This window comes from Dasypus novemcinctus, chromosome 23 (genome assembly GCF_030445035.2).
Source record: "Dasypus novemcinctus isolate mDasNov1 chromosome 23, mDasNov1.1.hap2, whole genome shotgun sequence".
In the NCBI taxonomy this organism is placed as follows: domain Eukaryota; kingdom Metazoa; phylum Chordata; class Mammalia; order Cingulata; family Dasypodidae; genus Dasypus; species Dasypus novemcinctus.
Genome location: NC_080695.1, coordinates 72,434,668 through 72,456,934, shown reverse-complemented (window position 1 = coordinate 72,456,934; position 22,267 = coordinate 72,434,668). Strand labels below are relative to the sequence as shown.

The 22,267-nt window shown below is 67.4% G+C and overlaps 2 protein-coding genes across 3 annotated transcripts in view; one reads left to right on the top strand and one right to left on the bottom strand.

Moving 5' to 3' along the window:
* Positions 1–22,267, bottom strand: part of IFT140 (intraflagellar transport 140) — a 79,386-nt gene that overhangs the window by 11,306 nt on the left and 45,813 nt on the right. The window contains exons 19-20 of one of the 2 annotated variants that reach the window (XM_058286696.2): positions 14,947–15,119; positions 13,539–14,670 (exon numbers count right to left, since the gene is read on the bottom strand). In XM_058286696.2, coding sequence (XP_058142679.1) covers positions 13,667–14,670; positions 14,947–15,119 — 1,177 coding nt within the window. In that variant the 3' untranslated portion in view covers positions 13,539–13,666. Of the gene's footprint in view, positions 1–357; positions 536–13,538; positions 14,671–14,946; positions 15,120–22,267 lie in introns of those variants that run through there. The other variant, XM_058286695.1, reaches the window with a different exon arrangement.
* On the top strand, positions 5,901–21,054 carry TMEM204 (transmembrane protein 204). Its single transcript, XM_023583064.3, has 3 exons — positions 5,901–6,255; positions 12,059–12,214; positions 20,674–21,054. The coding sequence occupies exons 1-3, from the start codon at positions 6,000–6,002 to the stop codon at positions 20,916–20,918; spliced, it is 657 nt and encodes a 218-aa protein (XP_023438832.2). The 5' UTR covers positions 5,901–5,999; the 3' UTR covers positions 20,919–21,054.

The following is a 22,267-nucleotide window of genomic DNA, read 5'->3' as shown; positions in this document are numbered from 1 at the left end:
AAGCGAGCGCATCCCCACGGGGCAGACATGAGCAGCATGCCCCCCTTCTCTGAGAGTCGCCCCCACCTGCTCGGACGCTGGGCCCTTGCTGGGAGCTGGGGCACGCAGGCAGGGCAAGGCCGTAAGTGGCAACTGAGGGACGAGGGCAGGGCGGGGCGCGGCAGGACAGGGGGCTCCCTGGGGTCACCGTTAGGGCTCGAGCAGCTGAGGTTTCTGTCCCACGCCACCCAAGGCCTGCCAAGGGCGCCTGGGCCCCTGGGGGCAGGAGGGGACGGGGAACTGTCCTGCAGTCCAGGCCTCGAGGCTGGCCGCGCCGCGCCCGTGAGCCCGCCTGCCGGCCGAGCGCGGCCTACTCACCAGCATGCCCAGCTGCACGGCCAGCATGGCCACGCGGGCCTCCAGCTCGGGCTCCTTCTCGGCCTCGCGCAGGGCGCGGGCGCCCCGGGCGTGGCCCATGTGGCCCAGGCAGACCCGGGCGACGTCCAGCCGCTGCGTCTTCACGCACATGCGGGCCATGTTCTCCCAGACGGCCGTGCTGCGGGCGGGGCAGAGGCAGCGGTCAGCCCCGGGCCCACCGCGCCCTTCCCCGGCAGGAGCAGGGAGCGGGTGCAGGCCGGGCCCCTGCGGCCCCCTGGCCAGTGCGGGAGGGGTGGCCCGGCGCCCAGGCCACGGCCCTCCTGTGCCCCCAGACCCGCGTGGCCCGCAGCTCTGAGCGTGTTGCCAGCTCCAGCCTGCGCGGCCCCCGGGGCAGCACCCGAACCCCACTCCCCGCCGACGCCCGCATGCGCGGCCCCCGGCTCTGTGGAGCGGGCCCCGGGTGGCAGGCCTGACGCCGGGCACCTGCCGGGGACAATGGCCCTCGATAGGCTGAGGGACCCCAGGCCGGGAGCCTGCCGCCCTGCGTCAACCGTGTGGCGTGGGCCTGGACTTCCGTCGCGAGAACCAGCCCCGGCCCTCAGGCCGTCCTCAGGAGCCTTCCTAGGGGCACCCAAGGGGCCCGCTCCACTCCCTGCAGCCCTCGGCGCCCCTGCCCCTGCCTGGGACCTCCATCACCAGGCCCTGCGCGCCACAGCCTGCGAGCACCCCCCATGTACACCCGTGCACGCATGCACGCTCACACGCACAGATGCACACCCACAGGCTCACACACGCATACCTGTACGCTCACACGCACAGGCGCACACCCGTGCACACACCCTCACAGGCTCACACGCGCACACCCGTGCACACACCCTCAAACGCGCACACCTGTTCACACACGCACGCTCACACAGGCATATACCCGTGCACACACCCGTGCACACACGCACACACCCGTGCACACACCCACAGGCTCACACGCGCACACCCATGCACACACGCACAGGCGCACGCCCATGCACACACCCTCACAGGCTCACACGCACACACCTGTGCGCACACCCTCAAACACGCACACCCGTTCACACACGCATGCTCACACACAGGCATATACCCGTGCACACACCTGTGCACACACCCACAGGCTCACATGCGCACACCCGTGCACACATGCACGCTCACAAGCACAGGCACACACCCGTGCACACACCCACGCACACTCATGCGAACACCCATGCACACGGCCAGCGTGTGCACACACCCCCGCGCACGCTCCCACCCCGCGGCGGTCCCCAGGAAGCCTGGGGTCCGGGGTGGGCACGCAGGGAGCGCAGCCTCGGGCTAGGCCCCGCCTCCGCATTCCAGCGGCTTCCGGAGGCCCTCCCTGCGGAGCGAGCCCCAGCCCAGCAGCCCCGCGCCAGGGGCCGTGCCCGCACAGCGCGGGAGGGACGCCGCCGGCCGGCCTTGGGTGAGTGCGACGCCGCCCGGGTGTTCAGGGCCTGCTGGTGACAGGCAGCGCCTGCCTGGGGCCTGGCGGGCGGGGGTCTCAGGGGCCCCGGGCCCAGGGGGCCGCGAGGGGCCGGGCAGGACACCAGGCGGCTGGGGCGAGGTGCAGGGGCCCCCTGTGGCCCACGTGGGTCTCAGCCCCGCTGGGAGTGCCAGAGGCAGCAAGGCCCTCGGGTGCGACGGGGACCGCGGCCTTGCCTGCCAGCTCGGCCCGCCGCCGCCTCTGGGTCCCGCGCTGCCACACCCCGCCTGGGGCTTCCCCGGTGCCGTGGCTGCCCCCCCAGTCGGTTCCAGGGCTCTTCACACGGGGCCCTCACGGCAGCACGTCCCTGGGCCCCAGATGGCTGGCGTCCACGCTCCCGCTCCGCCACAGCCTCGGGAGGCCCTGAGGAGTCACAGGACCGGCCGCTGCCGGAGACGCCCGCTCAGCCCGGGGGGCACCGACCCCGGCCTCCTCCCCGGGAAGACGCTGCCCGGGTCCCAGGGCCGGTGTCTGCGCACAGGGTCAGCGCGTTTCCCACCTGTGTACCGGCTTCCTCCTTTTCCGTACAATAGAAAATAGGCTTGCCCCCCCCTACCCCGCGGGGCCTGAAACACACCAGCAGGGGGAAATCCTGGTTCTTGCCAGTTTAGACACCCTGCCGGTGCTCTCGGCCCAGCCACCCTGAGGGCCCCCACGGCGCTGCCCGGTCCACAGGGCACCAGCTGGCGGAGCACGGGAGCCGCGGTCAGCGCTGCACTTTCAAAAGCAACGGGGCCCTCCCACCCCGGCTTCTAGCGAGTTCTGCGGAACGCCTCTGTGTGTCCCCCCCGCTGGGAGTGGAGGCGCCCGTCTTGCACACTTCCACCCTCTCCACACGCTCTTTAAACACACCTGAGCCTGGGAAGGTGAGGCCAGCCCACCCGAGACCCGAGCCTCAGGCGCTGCCCACGCAGGACTGCCGAGGGCTGTGACCGCCTCGTCAACGCCAAGGAGCTCGTTGGGAGTAAGGGCTTTTCATTCTCTTTCTACATGATTCCACGTGGTTAGGACATTTTACAAAACACCCTGTGTCCGTTCTGACCCATCTTCTAGGGGGCCGGCGGGGGGCGGGGACCTCCCTTCCGCTGCCTCGTCCCCACAACAGACGGTGGGGTCCGCGCCCAGCTCGGGAGGGAAACTGCCCCAAGAAAGAGCACGGCGGAGCTGCAGCCGCAGAGGGCGCCGGCCTCTGACTCACGTACACGGCGCGTGTGCGGCCGCAACCAGCTGCGCTCGGGGTGGGGAGGTGGCGAGGGGCCCGCGCCCCGCCTGGGTCTGCTGCGCGCCCGTGGCTGCGCGGCGTGCACTGGCCCACTCTGGCCCCCCGGCTGTTTCCACACCGCCTCCTTCCCAGGAAAGAGCCCTGGCGCACCCGGGGAGGGGAGCCAGCGCTGGACGTGCCGCGGGCCTGGGGGCGGGCCTGGAGGAGGCCGAGGCCGGGTGGAGGCCCGAAGCCAGCAGGTCTCTGCACTGCAGCGGGCTGCTCTCTGCTCCCGCCGCCTTCTCAACGGGCCTTGGCCTGGGCAGGACGTGCCGAGAACCTAGGGGCAGCTTTAACTGCAGCCCGGAGCGGGGGGCTTGTGCAGCTTCCAGGGTTCCGAGAAGTGAACACCCTCTCCTAGTCCTCATCCAGCTCTTGACGGTTTCCTGCCCGTGGAAAATCACTCTCATCTGCACTTCATCAAATCCAAAAGGCGTCTCAAACAAGAAACAGATGGGGTGGCAGAAGCACCCAGCCTTGCAATGGTCCCAGCTTTCTGGAAAAACCTGTCTTTTGCAGACGCTCCTGGTGACTGGCCACAAGGGCCCCCGTCTGCCCGGCTCCAGGCGACCGCTGCCAGCTTAGATCAGCCTCTGCCCCGGGACTGAGGCCCCGGTCCGCAGACTGTGGGCGCTGCTGCCAGAGCTTCAGGTTTTCTCTGCTGTATCCAAGAGGTCGGCAGCCCATGTGCAGGAGACCCAGACCGTCGCCAGGCTGAGCAGTGCTCAGGGCAGCAGTGGGGCCCCTCCACGGATGGGCCCGAGGACCGCGTGACACCGAGGATGATGTCTGAGGGTTCCACAGGCCTGCACCCCACTGCGCCAGAGCTAGAGGGCAGGGGCCAGCTTCGAGGGCCCGGCTTCGCGACTGTGCGCCTGACCCCAGGCAGGCATCTCACGGCGAGTGGCAGGAGGACTTCGGACGTGCTGGGAGGGCCAGGAGGCCAAGGCTGCCCGGCAGGGCTTCCCAGGGACCCCTGCCGCCAGAGGGGGCTGTCCCTAGGGCCCGCCTTGTTCCTGACCAGGGCAGCAGGGAGGCATGAGCGGACCTTCCCACGGGCCCCGGCTGACCCTGCGGAGGGGACCCCGGAAGGACGGACGGCTGGAGCAGCACGGGGCCTGGGCTGGAGACGGTCACCCGGTCTCTGGTTTCTGCCCGTTCAGTGGGTCCTTGGAGCGCAGCTGTCTAAGGACCCTGGGGGTCCGCGCTGGGCCCCCGCAGGGTCTGGACCTGCCCCCCTGAGCCTGCCCAGAGGAGGGGCTCCTGCACCTAAGCCCACGACCAGGACGGTGGGACAAGGGCAGCAGCGCGTGGGGCCAGCCAGGGTGCTGGGTGGCGGCATGCCCTGATGCCGGCGCAGGCCCCGAGGGCGCAGCCCTGGCCTTGGGGCGCCTCCTCAGGACCCCCACCGGCCTGCGCGGGAAGGGGCGGGGCCTTGGGGACCCAGAGGTGACCGTCGGGGCGGTGATGGCAGGGCACGTGCCGGAGGGCGGGGCGCCCTGACATCAGCGTGCTCTGGGCGGGGTGACATCACAGGCACGGCCTCGCCCGGCCTCCCCCCTTCCCGCAAGGCACTTTCTCAGCCCGAGGCCGCTGCCACCCTGAGGGCCCCGCCTCGGGCACCCTGGGACTGCCAGGCCGGCGAGGTCAGGCACGGGCCGGACCTGGGTGTGGGTGACCGTGTGGCCAGTCCCCGTGCACTTGGCCTCTGTGCCACCTGAGAAGCCCTCCCGTGGTCCGCTGCCCCTCGCGGCGTCCCGCGGCTGTGTCCACGGGGCGGTCTCTTGGTCGAGGCAGAGTGCCCCCGAGGGGCGGCCCGGCGCCCCGGGGCTGCTCAGCACGGCTTAGAAAGGGCCGCCGGCCGTGTGGGCGCAAAGCCGCGGCGGGGTACGGGCCGCGGGGCCCCTGCCTGCTCCGCCGTCTGTGCTGTCCCCGGGAGCCCGGGTGGTGCCCACGAGCAGGCACGACACGTGAGAACAGAGCCCGCCTGTTTGTTCCCAGCCGGCCGGGCCTTCTTCCTCTCGGAAAGGAAGGGGGGCGGCGGCGCGGTGGTCAGGAGCAGGCTTCAGAAGCCCCCAGCCCTTCCTCTCAGGAAGCACATCCTGTTCGCGTCCGGCTGCCGTGGCAGCGCCGTGACTAGCTGCAGTTGGCTACGCCCTCCGGCTCACCAAAAACAGCCTCAAAAACAGCCGTTTCCTCTGGGCAGAGGGACAGGGAGAGAGCGCACTCACGCGTCTGCGCTTCCTCGCGGCGGGCGCCCTGCTTTCCAGGACCTGCCGCGCGCGGGGCGACTCGGGCCAGGGCGCGGGCACGGGTGGAGGCCCCCGGCTCCGGCGCTGCTCCTCCACTGCCCGGCTGGGAGCCCGGCCCCCCCACCGGCCCCCAGGGGAGCCGAGCTGCTGCCGGTGCCAGCGTCCCGGGCACCCGCCTCCAGGCCGTCTCCTGAGTCCCTTTCTGTTTCCACTGCCGCAGAGAGAAGAGCCCCCCGGGGCCCCCCGCCGCCCTGAGCAGTGCCCCCGCCCGAGACTCTGGATTCCTGCCCGGGGCCCCCGCGCCTCCCGGGATGGGCCGCGCGGCGGTCGGTTTCAGCGCAGCCCGGGTCCCGGTCCAGGTACAGGAAGGCGGGTAAGGCCCAGCCGTGAGACGGGGCGCCCGGCGTGGCTGAGCCGATTCCCTGCTGGCGCCCAGGGTCCCCACGTGCCGCCCTGCAGCCCCGCGCCCAGCTCCGAGAATGAGCGCTGATGTCCTCTAGCCCCCGACCAGCACCAGCTCCCGCGCCCCTCCAGCACCGCGGCTGACCGAGCCGCCGGAGCGTCCACGCCGCCAGCGGACAGTGCCCGGCGGGCAGCGATGACCGTCCGGAAGCTCGTGGCCACGGCCGTGCTGGTGGCCCTCGTTTCTCTCGTCCTCAACAACGCCGCCGCCTTCACCCCCAGCTGGGTGTACCAGAGCCTGGAGGACGGGCGGGAGCGCAGCGTGGGCCTGTGGGAGGCCTGCTGGCTGGCCGAGCGCGGCCGCGGCGGCGCGGCGGGCGAGCGCGAGTGCGAGGCGCTGGGCTGGGGCTCCGAGGCGGCCGGCTTCCAGGAGTCCCGCAGCACCGTCAGGCGTGAGTCTCTTCTCTTTTTTTTTTGGTGGATTTTGGTTTTAAAGTTTTTACTTGAAATTAACGTCCGACTCGCAGAAAGATGACCAGAACGAATAGGGACGCTGTACAGGGAGCTCCAGCACATTCTCTATCCAGACGCCCGGCTGACCAACGTCTAACGCTGCCCCATCTGCTGGCTGCCTTCCTTCCTTCCTTCCTGTCTGTCTGTCTGTGCTGTGGGCATTTGGGAGCAGGCTGCGCACATCACGCTCCTTAAACGCATAACGCTTCCATGCACGCTTCCTGAGAAAAAGGATGTTCGCTTATGTAACACCTGAGGTCCAGTTAACCCAGTGGGAACGGACAGTCTGTCCTCGTTCTGTGCCCCGCTGACGGCCTTTGGGACTTTCTCCTCGGCTGTCGGAGGCAGTCTGGGGTCACGGATTGCCTTGACTTGTCACTTCTCTTTCTCTAAACGCTGGGGACTGACACACAACCTGAAATTTCTCGTCTCCTCCGCTCCCGTGCACACAGTTGAGGCCTGTTAGTCTCACTCCGCCCCCCCCCCCCGTTACTGAAATGTCCCCAGCCCCCCAGACCCTCCCCGGTTACACGCTAACTGCCGTTGCCTGTCCCGGGAGCCCAGGTCTGCTCTTGGAGCCCGGGGGCTGCCTGGAGCTGCGTGTCTGGTGAACGGGTGGGCGGGCTGGGTGGGGCTGCGTGTGAGCCAGCAGGTGGGGGGGGCAGCCGAGTCCCCAGCTTCCTGCCGCTGCCTCCCTTGGGGAGCAGCTGCCCCGGCCCCTGGCCCTGGAGCGTGGTCTCGGGCAGGAGAGGGCTTTCCCCTGCCGTTCCCGTCACTCAGGGGCGGGGACGGGCATCTTTCTGGGTTGAAGATGAGTTTTTGTAAAAACATCAAGTGGTCTGTGGTTTGCCGCCGCCTGGTTTGTGGGTGTGCTGGTTGGGGTCGTTGGGGGTGGGCTGGCTTTAGATCAGGTCGCAGCACCCCTGCAGCAGGGCGGAAGGGAGGCGGAACGCGTGCCTGGCCCTGGGGGCAGAGCCCGCCCGCCCCTGACAGCCGCAGTCCCACCTTGGGCCCTGGTTCTGTCTGTGAGGCGGGAGCTTGACTTGAGAATGCTGACGAACTTGGGAAATGGGAGAAGGCGCTAGGTGAAGAGAAAGACTCCCGTTACCGGTCCCCGCGTCACCTAAAATGGCCCGTTATCCAAATGCAGAGGGTCCCCGGAGGGTGGCCCCGTCACTCCGGGAGGCCGTGCGGCGGTCGAGCCCCGAGGCCGCACGAGCCACACTGCGGAAGGAGGGTTTCCACGCCTGTGCCCAGGCTCGCGTGGCTTCAGGCAAACACAAGGCCCAGGTGGTCGGTTTTCTGACGCGCTGGCAGGTCGCTTCCCCGGGAGTCCTGAAAGCGCACGACCTGTGTGCCACGTGCCGTGGGAGCGTAAGCCACGGGGACCCGCCCCAGGTGCCCGCCACGTGCGCCACGCACACGTCACACCCGGACCGGCTGCCCAGGGCCTGGGGGAGGGGGCTGGTCACCCCTGTTTCCCAGGCAGAGGAAAAGGGTCCGAGGAGCGCATGGGGGGCCAGGCCCCGGGGGTCTCAGCGTCTCGCACACAGGAGCAGCCCCTTGGAGGGCAAGGGCCAAGCGTGCGCCACTTGGAGTCAGCACGTGCGGCCAAAGTGGGCCTCGCGTGGCCTGGGCAGAGGGTCCCCGTGGGCCCGTGATCATCCCGGCCAACAGGAGCCCCTGGGGGCGCTGTGCTGCCCCCGGCGCTCGCCACCCTCGCCGTGGCGGAGGCTCCTTGAGGTCTGGGCCTCAGAGCAGCCGGGGGCGCAGGGTTTGTGACTCCTGAAGGCGGCCCTGGAGGAGAAGAGCCCACGTGGACCCCAGCCCTGCCTCTCCCTGCTCAGCCCCGGACCCCGGCGCCTCCCTCTGCTCGTCTCACTTCCCGCCGGTCACCAGTGTCAGGCGGTCGGCTCTGGACCATCCCCTGCTGCCCCGGCCTGGCAAGGGTGGATGTTGGGGTGCCCGTGGCCTCCGGCCCCTTCCCTCCCGCCTGTGTGGACACTCCCCAGCTCACCCGGGCCTGGGCACACACGGCCCCCGCGGGCCCGGCCAGAGCCTCGGCCACGGCCCGTTTCCTGCCCCGCGGCCTGGGTACCCGTGGGGTACAGGGCCAAGGGGGTGGCCTTGTGAGGGCCTGAGGCCCAGTCCCCGGAGGCCCCATGGCCGGAGGCGGCCTGCTAGGCTCCTAGCCTTGACCCCCAGCTCCTTTCCCTGTCCCGTCTCCCACGTTCCCCGCGGTCCTACGGCACGTGTGCACAAACGCCGCGCTGGGTCTCTGCGCGGACGTGCAAGGGCCAGTCCCAGCTGCGCTGCGCCCAGTCCCAGCGGCTCCTTCCTCCGTGGCCAGTGCCTGCTGGGGACATGGCCCCGTGAGGATGGTGGCAGAGCTGCAGCAGCTTTCCCGTGCCCTCCCGCGCATGCCATCTCATGTCCCCAGCACAGAGCCCGAGGTAGGCTCCGGCCCCGTTGTCCGGGGGCCACCCGGCCCGTCTGCCATGCGCCCTGGCTTCGGACACTGGCTGCCCTGCCAGCGCACCTATGGGTGGTGAGGCGTGACTCCGAGTCCCTGAGCCCAGACCCACCTGGCAGGACGCCACGCGGGGGGCGTTGCGGCCTGAGGCTTCCCGCTGGCTGTGCCTTGGCCACGGCGCTGCCACGTGGGGCTGCGCACCCAGGGGAGGGGCACGCGGGGCTCCTGCAGGAGTGGGCGCAGGCCAGGGCGGCCCCCGCCGGCAGTGCCCCCTTCTGTGCAGAGGCAGGTCCACAGGCGAGCACCCTGCCATCCCCGTCGTCTCCTTGAGCTCTCCGATGCCCAACACCCCACAATCGTGGGTAACGGGGACGCAGCCAGAGGCTCTGCATGGCAGCTCGTGCGTCGGCCTAGGGTGCCGTGCTCTCGGAGTCACCAGGAAGGACGGCGAGGGCCGGGGCTACGCATGTAGCCTGCACGAACGTCCCTGAGGACAGCGGGCGAGCCCATGCCAGGGGCAGGGAGGCCAGGCGGCCCACGGGGTGGTGTCCATCAGGAGAGGCGTGTGCTCGTGCTCGCCGGGGCCCCACTGCTCTCCCCAGGCCAGGGGTCCTCGGCCTGTTTTGTTCCAGGGACCCCCTTGCCAAGCCCGCATGGTGCGGTGTGTCGTTTAATGACTGTCCCGCCCCGCCCCGGCACGTCCCCGCTGGAAGACTTGCTTCAGAACCCCAAGCCCAGCTCACGGACCCCAGCTAAGAGCCTTGCGCTGGTGGACCAAGCGCGGGGGGTCTCTGGCGAGGCAAGGACTGGGCCCTCACCCTGCTGGTGGACCCAGGGGCGCTGGTGTCACGTTCACCCACGCGGGAGGCCCGCCGCAGTCTGCGCACCTCGCCTGGCGGCCTGGCCGCCGGGGCCGCCTCCCAGGGAGCCCCCGCCTCTGCACGGGGGGCGCCACGGCGGCTGCCGGGGCCGCCTCCCAGGGAGCCCCCGCTTCTGCAGGGGGCGCTCCATGGCGGCTGCCAGGGCCGGGCGCGCAGCCCTGAGAGCTGGCCTTCGGGAAACAGGGCCGACTGGAGTCAGGGAAAGGGTCAGAAGGGACCCGGGGCAGCCGACCACGGGGCGGAGGACAGGGAGATAGGCCCTGCCTTCGCACCCCGGCTTGCCCAGCTCTGGGGCAGCTTCCCCGATGGTCGGGTGCATTGGCTGCTGGAGGGGACAGGAGCCCAGTGGGTAGAAGGGGCCGTGGGCAGTGCCGCTGCCCGGCCTCGGGTGGCGCCATGGCCCCGGGGCGGCCTCCTCGGGGGCGCTGACGCGCCTGTGGCGTCCAGGCCGCCGCATCGGGTTGCCGGTCCCGGCACTACTGGCTAAACAACTGCTTAGAGACCACGTTAGCACGAAGGCGAGGGCGGCCCTCCCCGGCGCAGCCAGGACCCCTGCCCTCAGGCTTTCCCGTGAACGCCGACGCAAGGGCCGGCGGCCGCGGGTCTTGTAAAAACGCCCCCTCGCCCGCTCGGCTCAGCTGCGCACATACACCAGCCCGGCTGGGCCGACCTGCCGCGCGGGGCCCCTTCCCACGATGGAGGCCGCCCGCCAGGGAAGGGAGGGCGTGCCGCACGTGCGACGGCGCGGAAGAACCCGACGTCACGCGAGGGGCAAGGCTCTGAGGCCATGTATGTGGACAGCCACGGGGAGCGGCAGCAGGCCAGAGGTCATGGGCCGCGGGAGGGGAAGGACAGCCGTTGTTAATGGGCTCAGTTTCTATTTAGGTTGATGGGAAAGTTCCGGAAGGAGATGGGGGGGTGGGCATAACCTTCTGGTTAAAGTTAATGCCACTTAATTATTCACTTAAAAAATGTTAGAACGGTAAATTTTAAGTTTTGTATGTTTTGCCGCAATGGAAAAAGTAAAAATTAGTTAAAAGGCAGCCATCCCACCCAGCAGCCCTTCTGGCAGCAGCTCTGTAGAGCATTCTGGCAGCTGGGCGCCCGTGCTGGCCCCCCTCATGCGCCAAGAGCCCGCCTAGGGGGCTTCGGTTGGCGGCGCCCACGCCACCTGGGGCCTTTCTTGGCGACGTCAGCTTCCTGGGCCCTGGTGCCCGGTGCCCGCTCTGGAGAGGCCTGGCCAGGCCCAGGCACCCCCTCTGCTCCACCTCCCCAGAGCCCGCCCCGCAGCCCCACGGCGCCCCTCAGGCTCGCCCCGGCCCCTGGCCTCTGCCCTCCCGCCCACACCCCTGTGCCAGGTGCCCGGGTGAGGCGGGCAGCGATGCCGGTGGGGCCGAGGGCAGGCGGAGCAGGCGGGGGCGTCCCCAGGGAGCAGAGATGCTCACACCTTGTGTAGAGAAACAGCTTTCCTTCCCCAGATAGAACCCTGCACAGAGCCCTGAACGAGCAGCGGGAAGCCAGCATTTCACCGGCATTTGCTGACTTCACAAGTTCCAGTCTTATTTCAAAGGTTCCGAAATAGTCTGTGGGCCAATGTGGAATGTAGAGATGGGGCTGCAGCGAGAGCGGCAGCCTTCTCTACCCCAGCATCCACTTTCCTTCTGTGTTTCGAGTAGTGGGGAGTTCTGATTCCCCTAGATAAGTCGCTGCTCGTCTGGAAAGTTCGAGATGTGTATCAAGTAACTCGTTCTTGGAGTCAGAAAGAGAAAGAGATCGGTGTCCCAACTGGCTGTCAAAAAGGTCATCAATATAAAAGTTGGGCGACAGGCAGTCTTAAGTGGGTCCTGAGGCCACCCACGTTTTTCCTGAGGTGAAATTCACATCATTTTAAGTCGAACAGTTGAGGGACGTTCCGCAGCTTCGCGGTGCTGTGCCGCCGCCACTGTCCAGTCCAGGGACATCTTCCTCCCCCGGAAGGAAACCCCACCCCCGTTCGCAGCCCCCTCACCCTGCCAGCCTGCCCTCTACTTGCTGTCGCTGAAAAGGCTACGTCTCCAGGTAGCTCACGTTCACGGCCTCTTGCATTGTCTGTCCTTTCACTGCCCACGTCGTGTGACCAGCATGTCGCTTACACAGCTGCGCTGCCCCCAAGCCTTGCCAGCTGGTGGGCACGCAGGCTGCTTGTGCCTTCGGGCAATGGCGAATCGCGCTGCGATGACAGGGCGTGCAGACCGCGGGATCCACCGGGTCCTGCCGTGGTGCTCTGGGCGCGCACCCATACGGGTGCAGTGGCGACTCGAATGCCGCTCTTAAAGAGCGCTGCTGCAGCCCTCGTGGGGACGCTCTGCACCTGGCCGACCGCCCGCCTCTCCGCCTCTCGCCCCGCAGTGCAGTTCGACATGATGCGTGCCTGCAACCTGGTGGCCACGGCAGCGCTGGCGGCGGGACAGCTCACCTTCCTCCTGGGGCTGACGGGCCTGCCCCTGATGTCGCCCGAGTTGCCGTGCTGGGAGGAGGCCATGGCCGCTGCGTTCCAGCTGGCGAGTAAGTACCCGCTCGGCACCGGGCCCCGGCCATGTGGCCTCCTCGAGCGGCTGCAGGCCCCGGGCGCCAGCACACTCGCTGAACCCGGGGCCCTGGGCGGAGCACGGCGATGCGCTGGCCATCCTCCAGCAGGGGTGCTCCCGGGGCCGGGATTTGGGTCCAGGGTGCGAGCGGCCCGGTCCGCCTTCTCCAGTGAGGAGTGCCCCGAGCCCTCGGCGCACCCACTGCCAGGTGCGTCTGCTGGGCCGGCACAGCGGGCTCTGGTGGAGGGAGGGACGCCGCAGAGCTGCTGCCGGAGCAGGCAGGGGCCCGCGCTTGCGCACATGTGCTCGCATGCAGGGGGCACACGCGCCTGCCCCACCCTGGCGCCACGCGGTCACACGGCAGGGCCCACGAGTAACCCGCCTCCTCCTGGCAGCAGCCCAGGGCGCCCCGCTTTGCTGTGTGGCCGCGGCCCGGCTGTCACTGAACCGAGGGTCCTCCTTGGGCCCTGGAAACACCCACTGCCCGTTTCCAGAGCGACGTCCAGGGTGTGGGGCAGACGGGACTGCCGTGGCCGTCTAGGACGACGAAGGGCCTTGTTCCAGGAGGTTCCATACAAGCTGCCCCTCCGAGGCGCTGCCAAGGAACAGAGGCCTCCCCCGCTGTGTCCCCGCCTCAGCTCGTGTCCAGCCTGGGGACGCCTGGGGCTGCTGCTCGCTTAGGGGGTACCAGGCTAGCAGTTCTGAGGGGCCAGAACACAGCAGGTCTGGGGCCAGCTCACGGGACACATGCTTCTGGAGAAATGCGCTCTCCAGAGCGAGGCGGACGCACGGGGCAGGTGCTGGCGGGCCGGAGCGCGCCTGGGTGGGGGCCCCGGGGCCCGCGCCCTCCAGCGCCGTCGAGGCCCCAGCGTGTGGTCCTGGGAGCCGTGCCCCCCTGCCGAGGTCCAGCAGAGAGCGCAGAGCTTGGCGTGGAGAGAGCCGGATGCTTGCCTCGGCTCCGTCGTGTTTCCTGTCCCCGAGAACCTGGGAAACTGCTGAGCAGATTCCCATCCGGCCGTACCCGGCCGCAGCCCGGCAGCCGCCTCTGGGCGACGCTGAGCAGGAAGGTGCGCGGGGGCTCCCGCCGCTCCCCGGGCCCGGGGTGGGAGCGGGCGCTTCACACGGCGGCGGTGATGGGTTTGGGGAAGCGGCCCGTTTCACCCCCTGCTGACCTGAGGCCAGGAGCCGCTTCCTGTGGCCTGGAGTTGCGTGGGGTTATCTGCAGTTCCAGCCCTCCGAGGAGGAAGTGGAAGATTTTGATAATGGGATTGGAAAACTGGATTTTAAAAAAATGTATTTCATTGGCCGAAGAGAAACAGAAGCACAGGTTCTTGCTTTTGGAAATCGCTGTCCCTGAATCCCTTCAGAATTCTCCTCCGGACGCGCTCCGCAGTCTCGGGGCCTGGCGTCAAGAGAGACGTCGTGTTTCTTAGCGCAGTCCCCTCCAGACTGGACGGCGCTTTCCCCAGACCCGCTGTCCTGCGCGTGCCGGCAGGGGGCACTGCCCGGGGGCTCGCTGGCGAGGGGCTGGCTTGGGGGCACCCACTCCCCATCCTGCATGCTCCCCAGGCCTTGCAGTCCCCGCAGGCCGCCTCTCCCCCTCGGTGTCCCGACCGCCACCCCCTACCAGCTCTGTTTTGCCCAAAAAGGAAATGCATCTCGGCCTGCCTGGCCGGGTGCGCTGCCGAGCAGCGCGGGAGCGCCGCGGGCTAATTTTAGCCGGGCTCTTCCTGTGCTCGAGCCTGCCTGAGCCGCCGGGGCGGCAGGAGGGCGCCAGGACGTCCCGTCCCGGGCAGGAAGTGCCTGCTGTTACCTGTTTTGCGAGCCGCGCCAGGTCCCGCGTGCTCGGGTGGGGGGCGGGGGGCAGGGGCCGTACGCCGGCAGGGGCCCTGGAAGCTGGGTGCCGCAAGGGCGTGCAGACGCGCGGGGCCCCGGCCGGCCTTGCTCTGGAGGGCCTGCTGGCTCGTTCCCGGTGCCCCCGGGCCCAGGCGTGCCCATGGAGGCCGGAGCCCTGCGCAGGCTGGCCAGGGCTCCGGCGCAGCCGCTGCTCACCCCGGTGTGCCCAGGCCTCACGCGCGCCTGCGCTCCTGTCCGGTTTCTTGGCAGGGTTTTCCAAGCGTAGCTTCCGTTTACCTGCAAGTCGAACCCCTCGTTGCCGCAGCCCACCGGCTGTGCCTTCCCGTCCCCCGGGGTGGGGAAGGTGCCGTGCAGCCGGGGGGCGGGTCCACGCGCCTGGTCGAGCCCGGCCGGGGCAGCCTGGACCTGGGGAGCACGATGTTGGGTGCAGTCTGCCCAGGTGCAGACTCAAAGTGGCTCGGGAGAAAGCAGGAGGCCGGCCGAGGCCATGGACACGGGCGTGTGCGTCTGCCCATCCACGCGTCTTCGCCGTCTGGACTGGCTCCGGGCCTCGTGGTCTCTCCCCCGCTTCCTGCTCTGGGTGGGCATTGGCAAGGCGGCAGGTGTAAGGTGCCGGGAAGCCCTCGGTTCCCCCCTGGGCCCTTCAGGGCGCAGGTAAGCGACGCCCACTGCCAGCTGGCCTGCTTCAACCGGCTGCGGCCTTTCCCGTCGAGCCCGGCCTACCTGGGTGCCACGCCACCCCGTGAGGCCTCTCCTGTCCCGCCTCTGCGCCCAGCTCTGTCCTGCCCCGTGGGTGCCTCGCTATTGTGGGGGGTGGAGGCAAGCCCTGAAGAGGGGGTATCGCCAGCAGACCTGGAAAAGGTGCTTGGCCCTGTGGGTGCTGCAGGCCGGCCAGGCCCAGGGACGCCGGCTTCGGCACCCAAGAAAGCAGAGGCGGCTCGGCGGGTGCCGGGAGGGGTCCTCGGTGCGTGGCGGCTGTTCCCGTGATGCTGGCCGGCGAGTCACCCTGCCTTCCTCCTGCTGTCCTGTGGGGCAGACACACCAGGCGCCTCCTTCGCCCCTGCCACAGGCCTCAGGGCCCCTGCCGGCCTCCCGAGCGTGCCAGGGGCTTGGGGACAGGCCCCCGAGGAGCGCCATGCCAGGGCTCCCGGCTGCACCCCCAGGGGGGAAGCCGTCCTCGGGGCTGGCTTGGGCCGGACGGCCCTGCTGTGACGGCCCAGGACCCGGCCTGCTGTCCAGTGCCAGCCGAGCCCGGGCAGTGCTGATGCTCTAGCGGTGACACCGCACTCTCCACAGGGCCCGAGCTGAGACCTCAGAAGGCAAGTTGTTGGTCACACTCCAGCCCCGCGAGGCCCTCGCGGCACCTGGCACCTGGCCCCCCACGGGCTTAGGGCTCCCCGTCGGGTAGAGGTAGAGGCTGAGCCTCACTTCGCAGCGCAGCTGAGTGCCCTGGAGTGATGCTTTTCGTGCGCTCTCCTTTCTGGAAACTCCTGCTTTTAGCCCTCGTTGTGTAGTGAATAAGCCACGGCAAGTCCTTTCTAGAAAGCGGTGGCACGAAGGCAGAAGGGAAGCCCTCCCCCGCACCAAGGACGCCGCACTGCCGCCAGCCCGGCTCGGCGGACGCTGTCCTAGAAGAGCCGCGGCCCTTCAGAGCCGCGCAACGTTCCGCCTCTGGCCCGGCACGCGCCCTCCTGCGATCGCGGCCCACGGGGGTGTCTGTTACAAGTTTATCGTGACGCGTTTACATGGCGTGGCACGCCCTGCCTTCCCGGGGCCGGTCGCTGCTCTTCTTATGCCTGTTCGACGCCATCCCTAGCTGACAGCTTGTCAGCTTTGATCGCGAACTCCTCCTCACCCTTCATCTCTGCAGAATTTTCAGTGTCGCCTCTCAGTCGTTTAGTGACCCTGGACCTTTCTCGGGCGTCTAGTTTTCAAATGGGCGCCCAATTTTGGGAGACGTTGAGTGCTTGGCGTTTGATCCGCAGGTCCCTTCCTCACGGCTTTAGGTTTCTCTTGGGCCCTGCGCAGGTGCACTCGCACCTGTCCGCTTCCTGCCTGCTCTCACCGCCGTTGCTGGCAGCTGGGCCGTGCAGCAGCTTTCAGGGTGCCCTGGCCGAGGTCTGGAAATGTCCCGAGACCCTCCAGCGCCAGACCGGGGCTTCCCCAGCTCCTTCCTCGTGGCGCGTGTCATGCACAGCTTCCATGGAGCCTGGTCAGACCCCACGGGCAGCCTTCGGAGTCCCCATCTGCCACTTCCCTTCTCCACTCCCAACATCGCCAGGCTCTTCCTTACAACGGAAGAACTCCGAGCACCCTGGGGGCGCTGCCCCACCTGCCGAGGACGCAGGGTTGAGCGGGGAGGACGCAGGGTTGAGCAGTGCCCTGCGGCGCCCGGGCCAGCGGGGGAGCTTGGCCGTGGTCCTAGCCGGGACGCTTTCCGCTGGCGGTTGCCATGGCGTGTCTTGCAACACACCAGCTCTTTGTGTGCTCCGGATAACCCTGTCGTCTTCTGGGCCCCCTTGCCAAGCACCCGGGGCCACCCCAGCCGCCCCTCGCCGTCGCCCATCTCTTCCACCTCCTCTGTACTTGAGGCCGGTTGCGTGCCGTGCATCAGTTGGGGCGCTGGGCTCCCAAGAAGCACACGTGCGTGTCGTCCGGACTGTCGTCTCGTCTTCCTTTCCCAGACTCTCTTCCTCAGAGGAAAACACTTGGCTGGGCATCGTTTTGTTGCTCACAAGTGCTGGAAAATTCCAGCCACAGAAGTGCTCAAGATGACCCCTTCCCGAGCCTGTTCTGTAAATACCGCCCGAAGCTGGCCATGCCGGAGCCGGGCCACAGGCACGTTTCCAGCTCTGCGGGTGCAGTCACACGGGAGAACCCCCCGCGGCACAACCACGGCCCTGGAAGGGGCCTTGGGGCCAGGAGGACCCGTGCCAGGGCCTCTGCGCTGTGTGCCTGCATGGAGGTTGGATGGCCGCTTGGAGAGGAAGGTCTGTGGCAGGCGCTGGAGCCCCCGGAGCCGGCAGGAAGGAAGGGGGGAGCGGGCGCTCTGCAGGCCGAGCTGACCCTCACGGGAAGGGGCTGTTTGCTTTGGAAACGTCAGCTCGCCGAGATGGAAGCGACCCGGGCTGCAGGATTCAGCCTGCTCACTCGTTCCCCAAGACCCGTTCCCACGCAGGCCGGCTGACGTCCCTGAGGCATCTTGGGAGGAAAAACCTTCCTGGGAAGTGGCCTCGGGAAGAAGGAGGGCCGCGACATCGAGGCAGATCCAGCGGGGACCCTGGCGCGAAGGCCCGCCTTCCCTCGCTTGCCCACCCCTCCCCTCCTGCCTCCCCCACGGAGGTGCACGTGCCAAAGCAAAAGGCCAGCCTGTTCCCCGGGGAATGCGGGCGCAGTGCGGCCGCTCTGGTGACGGGTGGGGGCCGCGGCTGGCTGCTTCGCCCTAGTGCTGCTCCGGGAAGCATGCGGGAGGCCCCTCCACCCCATTTTTCTTTTGCGCTCCCGCTCTCCTGTCGGCTCAAGGCAGGCCTGGGAGGTGGTCTGCCGGCAGGAGCCCACAGCGTCCCCTGCAGCTGTGCCACCCACCCGGGGTTCTGCCCCACTGGACGGGCCCCTCGTGGTGCCTGCTGGGCAGGCTCCGGCCACGCCGCAGCCTCCTTGCCCACGGCCCTTCACAGCGGGCTTTCTGAGTCTTCCTGGCGCAGGAGAGGATGGTGTTTCGAGTTTTCAGCGCTGGGGAGATGAAGCCCTTCTCCATTCTGAGTGTTCTGAGTTGAGCTAAAGCAAAACGGAAGTGGCACGGGTCTTCCAAGGACGACAGCACAGGGGTTCGTTTTCAGTGAGCGTTTCCTGCCGGCGCGCAGGCCTCCCTGGACAGCCGGGGGGCGGGCAGCCTCCGCCACCCCCAGGGGAGCGCGAAGACGCACCTCAGCCGGGCTTCGCCTGGCCCCGTGACAGCGCCTGCTGGTCTGACTAGAGTTTTCAAGGCCAAGGATGGAAGAGGGGCCGTGGCTTTTCTTTCCTACTTTGTAGACAACGTCCACCTGTCAGACACAGTATTTATTCTTGCTCCACCAGGAAAATGAGGGGCAGAGATTCTTAAAGTATTTTCTTTCTCTTTTTTTAGATTATTTCTCCCCCCCGACCTCGTTGTTTTGCACTGTCTCCTCTCTCTGTCCATTCGCTGTGTGTTCTTCTATGTCTGCTCATCTTCTCTGTAGGCGGCACAGGGAACTGATCCTGGGACCTTCGGGAGTGGGAGAGAGGTGCTCAGTCTCTTGCGCCACCTCAGCTCCCTGGTCTGCTGCGTCTCTCACTGTCTCCTCTGTGTCTCTTTTTGTTGCGTCCTCTTGCTGTGCCGACTCTCTATGTGGGCCAGCACTCCATGTGGGCCATCTCACCTTCACCAGGAGGCCCTGGGACTCAAACCCTAGACCTCCCATATCAGACAGGAGCCCAATTGCTTGAGCCGCATCTGCTTCCTTAAAGTATTTTCATTTCCATCAAAAAAATACAAACTAGACTGCCTTTATTCTTGAAAAAGTCAGTAACGCAGTTGCAAGCAGGGGACACACTCTTCACTGGTAGGGAGAAGTGCCCGAGTCCCCTTTAGCCGTCCGGTCCCCAGCAGATGCCTTTCTACAGAAAGGAGGGAGGAGGAGGCTCTCCATGTAGAAAGAGCTCCAAGAGGCGTGGCAAGGAGCAGACGCAGAGGCCGTCTCTGCCGTCTGAGGTGCCCCTCCCAGAGTCCCAGGTGATGAGGGAGCACTGCCACGGCCCCCACAGCCTTCTGGTCTTGACGAGACCCTGGGCCTCGGCCGGCACGGACGCTGCACTGCACCCGGGGCCACCCGTGGGGTCTGATTGATCCCCGAGGCGGGCAGGGAGCACCTGCGCTTAAGGGCCCAGGGTGGGGAGTTTGGTTTGGACCAGTCTGGGTTAGGGAGATCCACTGCCCAAACCAGGATGCCCCCAGGTGGGGGGCGCCGGAGCCAGGAGGCGGGTCCTGAGGTGGCCGCAGCCCGCCCATACCAGCACCGCGCCCGCTGAGCCCCCACCGCTGCCCCGGCCCGTGTCTCCTGCCGGGCTCCACCTCTCCCTGCAGCCTCCTCCCGCGCCTGCTCGCCAGCACCGTGGCCAGTCCTCCGGCCGGCGTGCGTGATGACCCTCGGGTCAGTCAAGGCATGAGGCGGGCAGGGCCGTGGGGTCCAGACCCAGGCTTTCCAGCAGGGCGTGAGGGGCTGAGCTCAGCCCAAGCTCTCTTGGGCGTGCCAGCGTCCTGGCATTGGGTCCAGACGTGGGTCGTGAGAGCCTGGCCTCCCTGTTGTAGGCACGGGTACCGTCAGGCGCTAAGCTCTGGAAAGACGCTGTGGCGCCACCCAGGGAGTGGGGGCCCACGATGGCGCCCCCGCACGGCCCTCCTGCCCCTGCCGGCCTCTGACCTGGGAAGGGGGAGAGGAGAGTGAGGAAGCAACAGGGAGGAGGGGGAGGATGGGCAGGGGGCGCGGGGCGAGGAGCTTCTAGAACCCAGCGTGCCCGCTCAGGCCCGGGGGCAGAGGCCCGAAGGAACCTGCACCTGCCCGGCCTCGCCTCCGCCCACCCCACCTGCGCAGACGCTGGGCTTTTCAAGAAAATCTCTCTCCTCTAAAAACTCTTCTGAGCTGGAACTTGGGCAAAGTTAAACACCAGCCTGGGTTGCTCGAGGTAAAATTCAGAAAGTGCCCACGTCTTCTTTCCCTTTAAACTTCTCACGCATTGAAAAAACTCCGAGACAAGTCACAGGTGAAGAGCCGCGCTGTGGAGCCTGGTGCTGTGGACGCACCTGCAAACTCCACAAGGCGAGGCTGGCACCGGCTGGGGACAAGGCCCGTGACCAGCTGGTTCTCCCACAGCCCCTGGGAGGGTACCCGGGCGAGGGGGCACTTCACTGGAGACCATCCTCAAGAGCCCAGGCACGCCCTCCGTGGTGGCCAGATCAGGCCACAGGCCTGCAGGGCTGGGCAAGGTCACGTTAACCACTGCCCCCCCCGGCCGGTCAAGGTCATGTGAGCTCCCCCCTGGCTGGTAAAAGTCACACGCGCTCGCCTCCAGGCTGGGCAAGGTCACACGAGCCCTCCCTCTCAGCTTGTCAGGATCACACGAGCCCCCCTCCCTGGCTGGTCAAGGTCACGCAAGCCCCCCTCTGGTTGGTCAAGGTCACGCAAGCCCTCCCCCTCAGGCGGTCAAGGTCACAAAAGCCCACCACTGGCTGGTCAAGGTCACGCGAGTTCCCCCCCTGACTGGTTCAAGGTCACATGAGCCCCTCCCAGGCTGGTCAAGGGCATGCAAGGTCCCTCCAGGCTGGTAAAGGTCACATGAGGACCCCCCTGGGAATCCCCCAGGCTGGTCAAGGTCATGCGAGTCCTCCCAGCTGGTCAATGTCACAGGAGATCCCCTCTAGGCTGGTCAAGGTCACGCAAGCTCCCCCCAGGGCCCCCACTGTGAAGGAGCCATGACTCATCCTGGGAGGACAGAGGGTCAGAAAGGAGCAGGGCGGGGCGGACGCAGCAGCAGCCCCTCTCACCCCCTCTCTCTCTGCAGGCTTCGTCCTGGTCATCGGGCTCGTGGCCTTCTACAGGATCGGCCCCCACACCAGCCTTGCGTGGTCCTGCTACCTGGACATCGGCGCCTGCCTGCTGGCCACGCTGGCGGCGGCCCTGCTCATCTGGCACGTCCTCCACAGGAGGGAGGCCTGCACGGCGCCGCGGGTCATCGTCATCAGCCGCTCCCTGCCGGCGCGGCTCCGCCGTGGGCTGGACAACGACTACGTGGAGTCGCCGTGCTGAGTGCACCCGGGAGGGGCTTCCGGGGACACTAGCTCTAACTATCTGCTGAGAAGCAGCAGCTGGCGGCCGAAGGCCACCCGTGCCGGTGGAGCTGCGCCTGGAGCAGGCTGCCGAGCGCACGTGTGCGCCGCGCACGCGCCCGTTACTGCGCCATGTGTAACACATACGGCTGTGGTCACGCGTGCTGCTCACCCCGACACCCTGGACTCCGCCTGCGCAGCCCGGTCCGGGGGTCCCCCACATCCCAGGGCGGATTGGAAGGGGGCGTCCCTGCTCGGGGGCCCTTGGCCAGCAGGAGCCTGTGGGGCGGTTTCCTCGCCGAGTCCGTGAGATTCCTCTAACGAGCCGCACCTCCAGCCAGACTGCTGCGGTCTCACTACAGAATGGGTTAGCTTTCTGTTTTGCTCCTGACTATTTTCTAAGTTAAAATAAAGTGCAAACCTCTTACCGCTATGTGCAAACCTCCTCCATCTACAAGGTCACTTGGGTGGAGAGAATGTTTCTGTATCTGTCACGTGGGCTGAGAGACAGTGGGAGGGGTATATGTGGGGTTGCTGGTGCCTGACAGATGGTTCCAGAAGACCCTCTGGGACAGGCCAAGTGGCAGAGTAAGCGAGGGAACCTATTAGCTTAAAAAAGCGTTCAGAGAGAGCGGCTCTTTTCTTTTCCATGAAGAACCATCAACCTACCTTCAGCCTCACTGTGGGTGGGCTATGAAATGCCTTCCTGACACAACGCTGCTTCCAAACAAGCCGCTTCCCAAATCCGTGGGAGGCAAATGAACCACAGCTCCCCAAGCTGGAGAGAAAATGCTCAGGTCTGCCCCTCGGGGGCGCACGGCTGGCCCCCCGTGCCCGGCGCTCAGGCTTGTGGCCACCTTTAATAGTGCGGGTCAAGGATGGTGTGGCCACATGCAACCAGCTGCCCACGACAACGTGGTCCATTTTATCACCAGGCACCCACGACAACGTGGCCACATTTATCACCAGGCACCCACGACAACATGGCCACGTTTATCACCAGGCGCCCGCGACAACGTGGCCACGTTTATCACCAGGCGCCCGCGACAACGTGGCCACGTTTATCACCAGGCGCCCGCGACAACGTGGCCACGTTTACCACCAGGCGCCCACGACAACGGGGCCCATTTTATCACCAGGCGCCCACAACAGTGTGGCCACGTTTATCACCAGGCGCCCACGACAACGAGGCCACGTTTATCACCAGGCGCCCACGACAACGGGGCCCATTTTATCACCAGGCACCCACGACAACGTGGCCACGTTTATCACCAGGCGCCCACGACAACGGGGCCCATTTTATCACCAGGCACCCACGACAACGTGGCC